Raw genomic sequence first — 11,519 nt, 5'->3', positions numbered from 1 at the left:
GGCGCACGGCTGCTCACCTGAATCGAAGCTTTTTCTTGCTGAGGTTTGCCAGCGTTTGCTACAAGGCTTACAGTGACGGGTGAGCTGGAGGGGGCACGGCAGGAGTAGCTCTGTGAAAGCAGGACGTTAAAGTCACAAGTTTGTGTTGTTAGTTCTGACATGCAGGTTTTTAAAGTGTTTTCACTGGTTCACTGATGACTTTTTCCTTCCTACCTCAGCCCCTGGCTATTTAGCGTAGGAAGCATTAGCGACGCAAGATGATCCTGTCCGAGTGGTTAATTCTTTCGCCTCAGTGATAGATTTCTGCACTTGTAAGGGAATTAGAATTATTTCAGTAATAAAAGAGATACTGGGGGTTTTCTGCATGATTAACGCCAATCATCTGAGGCTGACCTCTGCCTTTTACCCGTCTTGCCATAAGTTTCCTTATTTTTGCTGACATCATTATTCTGTCCAAGACAGATAACTCTTTCCTTTTTTACTGTTTGATTTGTGAGCATTGTCTGACACTCTCAAGAATTTCCTGGGGTTTTGCCACCTGGCTGTAGCTTATCTGTTATGTGCTGCGGGATGAGAGAGATGCCCTTCAGGTAGGGACGACGGGGCGTTTTGGATAAGGGGTTAAACAGCACCTAACCTCTGGCAGGTTGGGCAAGCGCAGTGCTAATACCGAACAGCAGCAGTGACCGGGGTCCTCATCAGACTTTTTCTCTGTCCAATATAACAGAAAATAAAAAATTGAAGTCTTTCTCTTACAGTGTTTTCTATCAGAACTAACTTCCTATACAGTTATAGAGATATGAAGGTACTTTATTTTCTGCATAGTAAAACGCATGCATTTAGGAACAAGTACGCTGAGGAAAAAATCTCACAATGTCATGAGAGCTGTAAAGTGCTTTCCTACAATGCATATACATGATGAGCTACGAGAAAGAGCTGCCATACATCAAATTAGATAGCAATGTGGAAAAGTTATTGTTCTGTGTGGTATCCACAGTGGTGTCTCAAATATTCTTTTCATTTCTATGTGTAAAACAGTTCCTTTGGGCCCTTTCAATTCCCACTGAAGGCTTTGAGAGATTTTTTCCATATTCTAGGCAAATATCCATTTAATCCCCTGTAGCACAGAACAGTGGCTTTTGGAGGTGTCAATACTTTCCTGTGGCTTTCAGTGGCTCTGACAAACGCCACTTTGGCAGCTTTGTTATTTGGGATGGCTCTCCAGATTAATGTGTGATTTTATTTTTTTTTAGTCTTATTTTAACTTTAAAAAAATGTGTACCTGATAGGCTGGAGGGAAGCATAGTTTTCTTCCTAAATCAGAGCGGTATGCATGGTACCACCACCATCCTCTGGGGTCCCTGTGTCATGGGACGAGACAAGCTGCAGTTCCTGAATGCAGAAGCATTGGAAAACATTTTGCTTGAGCTCCCACATCCTGATACATCACCTTTATCAGCTTGGAGGGGACTCACTCTGCCCATGAGATAAAGCTTTTAAATGGCTCTTTCTGGACGCGCGCCATCGCCTCCGCTGCCAGTGCTTCCCTTTCAGCCAGCAGTATCTTGCCCTTCTGCACAGCCCTGGCCACGCTGGTCGTGTCGCGACGCTTTCTGCCTTTCTCTGCTGGGTTGCACAGGAGCAGCCCCAGGTTGCCCCTAAAAGCCTCCCAGCCTCATTTTACAGTACTGAAGAAAGGGAAATAACATTTAATGGGAACTTTGAAAAAGCACTGCAGCATTTAGGCCTCTGAAATTCGATATACCACATCACCATTTTTCATTGCACGTTGAAGCATTCTGCCTTGAAGCTTTTGTCTCAAACTCTGTTCCTTTCTGTGCTTGTGACACTAAGCAAAGCATTAGTGTAATCTTTAACGTGGTGTCAGTGCCTATTCCCAGAGAAGAGAGAAAGTTAAACGGCCCAATAATGGCTCTGATGAGATTTAAGATCAATTTCTGAAATTTTGATAGAGCGAGGGTTGGCATTGTCCGAGGGTCACTGCGTATTTCATTAACACCTGATGGAGCAAACAATGAAAAACTCTACTGCTTGCTGTAAGCAAATAATAGATCAAAACTCATTCATGCTTTTATCTTTCTTTTCCTGATCTTATTTTTCGCTTGTTTTTGTAATAATCAGAGTAAGATGAACACCATCAAGACTGTGGCATGCAGCCAATCATTATTGCCTTGTACAAAATAAATTGTTCCAAGGAACTGGGTTTTATAGCAATTCCTTCTCAATTTTCCTATATTTGTATTTTCATTTTAGCTGTTCCCAGAGTGAAACAACGAGCAGATTAAAATGTCTGATGAATTCTCTGAAATGCCAACCAGCAAAAGTCTTTGACTGTCTCATTGCCAAGGACAACTGAATTTCTTTGTCTGAATCATTTCTGATAATGTGGTGAACAATTGCAAGAGCAGGAGGAAGCCTGGCTGTTGCTTTGGCCCTTCGTCTCAGAAGTCTGCACATCTACCAGTGTAATTTTCCTTTCTATGAGTTGCTACAATTGCTGTTGAATTCATCATATCTGAAAATAAAATTTACAGAGGGAAGCAATTCTCTGTCTAGCTTCCTTCCACTTCATCTTTCTGTCCATTTGCCAGAAAGATAATAAGCCCTGGCAGCATTAGCACAAACATAAACACTGGGCATTAGGAAATGCCTCCCTGCAATATTGCTGTCATCACCTTAACCTTAAACTTTAAATGCTCAGAAAGACTAGGACTGATGATTTATAATTATCTTTTTTGAAAACTTTCTTTTTTTGAAAGAAGCTTAAAAGAAAGGGTATTAAAATGTTCATATTTCCAGGAAAAAATATAAAGACAAAAGAGGTTAAAAGTGTTCTTCACTCTCATTTATTCAGTGGGAGCGGTAAAGTCTTATTTTCTGGTTTTTTTGGTTTTGAGAAGCACAGGCCCCAAAGCCTGTTCCATCTGAAGAAACACATTTTAAATAGCTGCTAATGTGCCGTTAAAGAAAGAAATGTGCTATTCCACAGCAATCCTAATTACTGCGCAAGCGTATTTCACTCTGCGCTAGCAATGAACCGATCATTTAAATCACAATAACAGTTTTGTTATTATGCAAACATCTAGAAAAGACTCCATTAAATTCCCAATTTGATCATCATTTCATAGATAGTGAAGATGAAAGCACAGTTGGAGTTTTCTCTACTTCTCAGTCCCAATAAAAGCACAGTTGCAGCTGAAAGGGCTGAAGGAGGGCAACGGGCAGCTGCCAGACGTGGTCCGTGTCCACCCTGCCAGGCAGAGGCAACAGCGGCCACCAAGCCCACCGGGAGCCTCGGCTTTCTCCCTCTCTACACCCTTTACCCTCCTCCTCACCTCCAGAAAGTTCTGCTTCGTGCAGTAGTGGAGGGTTTTACATTTCCCTTCTAAGAACATTTATTCACCACAAAACTCGTAAATGAAACTCTCAGTTCTGCTAATACAATCAGCTGCGTTAGCAACATACTTGTTTTTCATCTTTTCTTTCAGTTATTTTGCCTCTTAATTATCTTTCTTTGTGATTAAAGATAGTCACATTCTAAATTCAATCATCGTGAAGAACAATATGAAACAAAGAAGTTTCATCTTTTTGTATAAAACTCGACTGTGGGATCCAGTGGAGCCGTAATTTTACCATTAAGAAATTGCCCTTTTCAGTTGTCTGCTGCTCACCTTTTCTTTTCCTCTGAACAATAAACTGAAGACGCGTCTCAGCTACAGGATACAAAACGTGTACTTTCTGTACCAGAGCACCACAGCTTCTCCTTCTGCTTTTAAATTTGCCTTTTTGCCCAATCGGTAAAGAATGAGCTGTCATTTTTTGAAAGGTAATCTGACATAAAGCATTTAAAGTAGCAAAATACCAGCCAGACCTCTTGCAGTTTACAGGAGAAGGAGAACCATGCAGAATGGTTCACTTTGGGTCCATATGCGGTGAATAGAACAATAGAATGTTAGTGCTGTGTTGAGCTACTAGTTCAGCGGCCTATGTCGTTAGCAGGTTGTCAGAGGGTTTTTTTCAGCTTGACATCAAAGTGCCTTTCTGTGTCTTTTCTGAATCTCAATGTAGACTGTCTCAGATGTAAGTGCTGACCCCACAGAGGTACTTTGTCAGTGCTGGTCACTGATGGATGTTGGGTTTTGACCTAGACGGCCTGCTGTCTACCAAAACTTTTATCTAGAGAAGCCAAGAGGCAGAAATGAAGCACCTTCTGTCAGTACCTGGGGATTTTGTGTGCCTGGTTTGCAGTTTTGTGTTCGTGGCACCATAAGCTATGCTGGACAGCAAAGACGCACCCTGTCTTGTTCCACTGGCAAGTGCAGCAGGCTATTCACTGAAATCTCACCCTCTTCAGACAATGCTACTCATGATTCTCTTTCTACTTCTCCTACAGTTTGTTGCTCACCCCAACTGCCAGCAGCAATTGCTCACCATGTGGTACGAGAACCTCTCAGGCTTACGGCAGCAGTCTATAGCTGTGAAGTTCTTGGCTGTCTTTGGGGTCTCCATCGGCCTGCCCTTCCTCGCCATAGCCTACTGGATCGCTCCCTGCAGCAAGGTACAGACTCGTTAAGGTGCATGGGTTTTATGGTCATTTCTATCTGGGGCCTGGAATGAAGTCACATATTTTTCTGTAATGCTGTTGGGAAGTGATTCACGCTGTCCTCTAAGACTGCCCCAGAGGACAGCAAACCTGGGGAGCTGCTTGATATGCAGGCGCTGTTAGGCAGGGTTTGAGGTTCATCATTACAGGTAATAAAGGTGGAGAGGTGGGGGAAGAGGGTAAGACAATGGGTGACAAAAAAAGAGTAGGAACAACAAGGAATGTATAGGAGATAACATCACGGGACTGCGGTGAAGAAAGAATAGAATAGCCGCCAAAATGGGGAATAACTAAAGAAGAGCTTTGTTGACCTTTCAGTTAACTCTGATGTTTAAACTCTTGTTCCTTTTAAGTACTTTTTGTTGCCGGTTCCTTCCTATTTCAGGGCTCCTTTCTTTCCTTTCCTTCTTCTTTTTCATCTTGTATTTTTGGTTAGTGGAGCATTATTATGACACATGTGCCTGAAACCCTGGCAAGCCCCAGGGGACTGCTTAGTGCTGCAGAGAAGAGTAGACTCGTCATACAACCTTTATGGTTTTGAGGGAAAAGATAATGAAACTTGGAAAATTAACTGCTTACCTAAATATGGCTGTGGTATATCTCACAGCATCAGATGGAGCAGGAGAGTTTTGCCAAGACCTAGACGTCAAAGGACCAGAGCCAGCCACAGTTTAGGTAAAAGCTTGAGTTGTCTGTGGTATGAAATCTGTAATAAGGTTTCCGTCCTGAAAGATTCTGCTCAAGCAAGTGGAGATAAATTGGTGTACAGCTGAGTGATAAATAGCTTTTTCACTATTCCTGCCACAGAAGAAAGGCGTGGCAGGGAAGAAGATCATTTCACATTCACATAGTCAGCAACATTATCCATTACAAGGTAAAGGTCTTCAGCATGAGGCTTATCAAAGGTACTTAAATTTGATCAAAATTACCCCTGGTGCTGGTAATTTATTCATTCTTGAAAGCATCTTCTCCCATTTCCTTTAAAAGCCAGCAAGGAATTCTTTCTGAATTAGTCAAGCCCGAGAACTTATAGATCCATGGACGGGTATTAAGGAAAGACTACAATTGGAAAATATTTATGTTGGTGCAATGAGACAAACCTTTTGAAAACACTCTTCCAAGAACATCTGAGTTAGACAGTAAAACATGCTTAAGGCTTGGTGGCCTCCAAAATATTTCCAAGAAAAGTACTTTCTCTTAGAGAATTGAGAATGAAATGTCATTTTATCAAGGTTTGTATCAACACAAAACCCCACATCTTTAATGAATACTGGACAGGGTTTCACCCAGAGAAGGGCATGTGAAAGCAGGGCTGTGTTGTGGGTGGTTTTGGTTAGGTAGCAGAGGAAGGTCATGTGTGGAATTACCACGCTGATTCCTTTATGTCAGACCTCAGTCTAGAAGGCATTTATGAAGCTGTTTAATTTCCTTCCCCTCTGTTGAATGTGCTGGGAGATGATACACCAGCCAACAGCAATACTTGTGGTTCATTTTCAGAATTACAGAGATTGCATTTGAATATAGCAATAGGTGGAGAGAACAATTAGACTAGAAATAAGTGTAGAATTTAAATGAGAAGCATAAAAGTAAGGGGGAAAAAACTGAAGAAAATAATTCAAAATAAATCGGTCTTACAGCAGAAATGAATGATTGAGAAAGTTATTTGACTTTAATTTCTTGAGGTAAGTGTATTAAAATTTTTTTTAAATGAAGAGAGGGGGACTTAACTTTTCATCGACTGTGATTTCATTACACTAAACCTTTGTGCATTCTCATTTTTCAATGTCCCTTTCTTTTCACTCCACTTTAGACTGTGAAAAACCATAAGTAACCTTCTATCATAAAGTCAAATTGAAAATTCTTTCAGGCAGGAATTGTCTTTTAATGCATGGGTTTGCACTGATCAGAACAATGTAGTCTTGATTTTTGATTGGGGCCTCTGATAGAAATAACTGAATAATGAATGCATTTTTCCCCTGTGAATTGGTACTTCACCCAAAATCATCATTATTAGGTTCAAGGGCTGAGGGTTTGATGCATGAGCTTTGTACCCTCTCGTGTTATCGCAGACAGTTTTACATAGGCAGCGTAGCCGCTGAAAGGATGACCATGTTAACAGAAGATTTGCGCATGATGCTCTGAGCAGCCCGGTTTTGTCCTGGTCAATTTTACAAGTTTATGTATTTATGTTTATGTTTTACAATTTAATGAAATAATTTTTCCATAGTAACAATCAGCTGAGATATTTAACTTAAATCAAATCAGACCTGACTTAAAAGACACATGGATGCCCATGCATGAGTCAGGGACTCATTTCTGGACTAAGACAGCAAAAAAAAAGAAGCAAACCCCTGTAAGGTGGAATACTGCTTACAGGAGCTGTCCTGGCCAATACTATTGCATAACACATTCTTAAGATGTATTGGTCAAATTCTGCCGGTTCACATAGGGTAATAAAGTACTTCATAACTGAAAATAATTCCATCACTGGTGCACCTTAGTAAGGAATACGTTTTCAAGCCTTTACTCGCTAACCGAAAACATTCTTTAATAAATCTCTGCAGGGTTAGAATATACCAAATACCACCCTTGAAGATTTAGTAAATAATATTAACTGGAGTGTGCAACTGAAATTTTAAGTCTTCTTTTGCATTCAATTGCACAGAGCTTTCTTTATTAAAAGCAATTTTATTGTCAGTCGTTCATTCTCTTCTGGATGCACAAACTGTTGACATGAACTGTGGACTGTAAGCCCATCCTATCCTAAAATATCCTGTGTTGACTCATCAATCTCATGGAGGCTGTGACTCCGAAATGAACTGTTGCTTTATACGTTGGTGCCCGAAAAGTGTTTCACTGGTGATCAAAAAAGAACATAAGAGAGAGAATGGAAAAATTGCGCAGTCTGCTGCCCAAAAATATAATGACCAGAGCAAGCAGGGCTGTTTGGATTGTCTGCAGAACTTCAAAAAGTTTTTTTTTTTTCCTTTGGATGGTTGAAGTGCACACTTAAATATTACAACAGCAACAGAGATCATTTATATACAGCTCTCATTGCCTGGGTGGTTCTCTGGCTTTCATGTAGCTGTGCTGGGGATTTATGGACTGTAGCTCCTGCTGGGACAGAGCCAGAGTCGTTCAAGCACTGGAACTTTAATGGTTCACTCCACCTAAAGCTGTACCTAAAGCTTTTTTACTCTGTTTTTTTTTCCTCCCCGGTTGAGCTACATACTGTTTCTACAACAATATTTTTCATGCTCTTCCTATGAACATGGTACTGAAAATAATAATGGCTTTTTTCTTTATGAGATTTCTATAGTTATTTGTTCCTTTCTCTTGGAGTTGAGATTATTGTGCATTTCGAAAATTTGTTTCACTATCACATTTTATATGTTTTCTTTTTAACATGCCTGTGCGCTTCGTTATGTTCCTATAATACAGATAGGATACTAAGTCATGAAACGGACTAGCCTCTTAAGAATGAATCTTTGTATTCACAGACTGACAGCGTTTCTGTCTTAACAGTGAGAGTCAGGAACTTCCCTGCAATCCTGATTTGATGAAAGATGATATTTTGATTTTAAAAAGTAATTGAGAAATTGATACATCCAAGTTGTTGCACCCTTTGAGTTTAATTGTATCATGTTGCTTGAAAAATATATCTTACTGTCATAAAGCATTAGGTGGAGTGGAGGAATCGACGCTTCATTAATTTTTTACAGAATATTCTAGTCAACACCTTCACCTCCTGTAGCTCTTAGTTAAAAATCACATTTCTGAGAAGATTTGAAAAGCATCAGCTCAAGGAAAAAAATTTCCACAGTAATAAAGGGGATAAAATGCTGATGTAACACTGACTAAATGCAGACTTTTGTTAAATCAGTAGAAGAACTAAGTGAAATTACACACAGAATTAATTTGGTTCTGTAACACATGAGATTATTTCTCTGATAACCAAGGCTGTGCTACTTTAATCTCAAGTCTCTTCTTTTTTTAAGCTTCTATAGACAGCAGAAAAAGTCTAATTATTTTGAGAGAATTCATGGTTCAATAGAAAGTGTTTTTTCTCTTTTAGTGAATTCAGGGTAGAGAAGAGTCTTGTACAGATTTCAAATGCACTTTCTTAAAACTTTCTTGGTAAGGCCCCATGTGCCCATAGCTGTTCCACTTTACTCTTGCAATTTCTCTAAACTCTCTTACACAAGTCATATGAGGAAGCCATCTGAGATTATTACAGTGTGGGACATTGTTCAAACATATCCCATCACCCCATCAGCTCTGCACTGGAAATGTAAGTTCTGCTACAAAACGTAAATCTACGCAACACCAGCCATAACAAGCTGTTGAGAACTAACGCTACAGCAAGGTTTACAGCAGAGGAGTGGACCAGCATCACAGGTGTTGGGGCTGGCTTTAACACACTTCATTTACTCCTACATCTGCCATAATATTCCCAGACAAGACTAAAGAAACTCACATTTTGATTCAGTGTAATATCTACCCACTTAAACACATCCTTATCGACCTCACAAAAAAGCAAGCATGTTAATCAGGGCTCAGGGATAAAGCAGATTTTTTTTTTCATTTTCTTTATTGGGAAGTCTTTCTGGTATTTAGAAACATGCGAACTGTCCAATAGGATTTACTATTCCATCAATCAACTTCATAAAAGATTTATTTGACATTTTAAAAATTCAGAGAAGAAAAAGAAATAAGAACCAGAATCATAAAGCTTCTTTTACATTTCTGTTAACCTAAAGAGCCTTGTTTTTAAAATATTTCCTGCTCTGTAATGACCAGAGGCCTGGGCTTTGAACAAAGCTCCTACTGAAGATAAGTAAGAAAACCAGGAATTTCCTTTTTCAGTCCTTTTTCGTATTTCCTATGAAGTTTTATGATCAAGTTAGTAGATATTTAGAAAATTTTGAGGATACCTTGTCATCAAGGGAAATGAATCAATGAGTAATATACTGCAAAAAACATTCTCATTTGCCTTGAGGGGGTTTTGGAAAGGGCACATGCAGGACGGCACTTCCATTGCTGTCTGTTGTCTCCAACACCACAGGCATCAGTCCTTGCGCTCCTAAAAATGCTTCTACTCTGACATCTTTCTGGAGTAATGTTTTCTTAGATCACAGAAAATGTAAAATGAAAAGGGTGTTATTTAAATTAATTAATAAAAAAAGCTTTTCAAACAGAATGGAATAAATATTAGCTATAGTGAAGAGATCTGCTGCTTTGATTCTTGGTTTAATGTCTTGAAATAAATCCTTGTGTGGGGAGTGAATCTCCAGCTTTGGTAGTAATTATGAGAGAAGACTATCATACCAAAGCATATTAAAAGCATTACTAAAAAATCTTCAAACAGAAGGCTATTTCCTAGACATCATTAATAAACCAAGAATTCAGCATTAAAAAGAGATTCTAATATATAACAATGATGTAAGGATGAGAAGAGGACCAGTCATTAGGATTTATGTTGACACACACGAGTATGTCCATACAACACACACACACAGAAACGTGTCTCATATAAACATCCTGTCTCTTCATTTTCCACTTACCATACGGCCAGGACAATTAGATATTATATGTAGGTTTAAAGAAGCAATATAAGATACTCCCATGCACAGAAAATTATCCAAAGGGCATAATTTGAACTGCAATGCATAATGTCTAGTAACAGCAAAGAACAACTTGGAATAAATCGAAACCCCATTTAGTTCATGATCTAGAATTTGTTTCTGAATCCTTTTCACCTCGGGCAAACGGTTCAAACTTTTATAGGAAAAAAACTTCCAGGAGGTGAAAAAGGGAAAAAAAATCTTATGTCTTGTGTATGTTTCATTGCAGTTGGGACGGACCCTCCGAAGTCCTTTCATGAAGTTTGTGGCACATGCAGTTTCTTTCACAATCTTCCTTGGACTGTTAGTAGTGAATGCTTCAGATCGGTTTGAAGGAGTAAAAAATCTCCCCAACGAGACCATCACAGATCATCCCAAACAAATATTTAGAGTCAAAACAACTCAGTTCTCATGGACAGAATTGCTGATCATGAAGTGGGTATTGGGTAAGCAGAAACAAAATGTCTACAAGTCCTCTAGGGAAATTCAGCATGACTAGGAATAGCATGACAGAGACAAGACAAAGGAAAAAACAAACAAACAACCCCCCAAAAAACAAACAAACAAAACCAACAAAAAAAACTCACAGAAAAAAACACCACACCAAAACCAAAAAACCCCACCATGAGGCTAAATTAGAGGTCGATGGAAGAATTTTTATTAAAACAGGATCAAAGACGACTTTGATCTTGGTCACTGTTTTCGAAAATATTGAATGATGCTTAGCAAATTCTCACTTTCCTGATTTTCCACTTTCCATGGTGAGTGCTATAGATTTTGTCTGTTTGCCTCTGTCTGTTTAATCATTGCATCTTAAAGAAGGTAATATAGTCATAGCAACTTACAGCTTCACGACAGGACATTGCTCTATCTAAAGTGAGCAGAAAGTGTGTCCATTGGGAAGTGGGTGACCACCAGCCCTTTTTATTACCTTGCCATGAGATCCTATTACAATTCACTGAACCTCAGTTTCTTCATCTGCAAAACAGGTATATTTTTATTTACTTTTTTGTAATGCACTCTGAAATCTAGTGGTGAAAACTGCCATGTAAATATGAGTTGGATTGTATTAAATTCATATTATGAAATTGTTACTGGCGAAAGGACAGCACAGCAGTCAAATCTTTTAAAATAAATTAATTTACCCAACAATTATAAAATAAGGATTCGTGTGGATGAGCCCTTCAAGTGCAAAAGTATATCACAGGCACAAGTTAAACTTCCAGGGAGTTTTAGGCAAATTCAGATGTATTACTTTTCCTATAGGCATA

General features: G+C 39.2%; 1 protein-coding gene across 1 annotated transcript in view; it reads left to right on the top strand.

Annotated features, from left to right (window-relative positions):
• Nucleotides 1–4,414: 4,414 nt before the first annotated feature.
• The window catches only part of TRPC7 (transient receptor potential cation channel, subfamily C, member 7), a gene marked incomplete at its 5' end in the record, with an annotated part of 32,319 nt that continues 25,214 nt past the window's right edge, over nt 4,415–11,519 (top strand). The window contains 2 exons of the mRNA XM_010287902.1: nt 4,415–4,579; nt 10,478–10,694. Coding sequence (XP_010286204.1) covers nt 4,415–4,579; nt 10,478–10,694 — 382 coding nt within the window. The remainder of the gene's footprint in view (nt 4,580–10,477; nt 10,695–11,519) is intronic.

This window comes from Phaethon lepturus, unplaced genomic scaffold (assembly GCF_000687285.1).
Source record: "Phaethon lepturus isolate BGI_N335 unplaced genomic scaffold, ASM68728v1 scaffold42565, whole genome shotgun sequence".
NCBI classification, from domain to species: Eukaryota; Metazoa; Chordata; class Aves; order Phaethontiformes; family Phaethontidae; genus Phaethon; species Phaethon lepturus.
The sequence above is the reverse complement of the archived record's forward strand: the minus strand, read 5'-3'. Positions and strand labels throughout refer to the sequence as shown.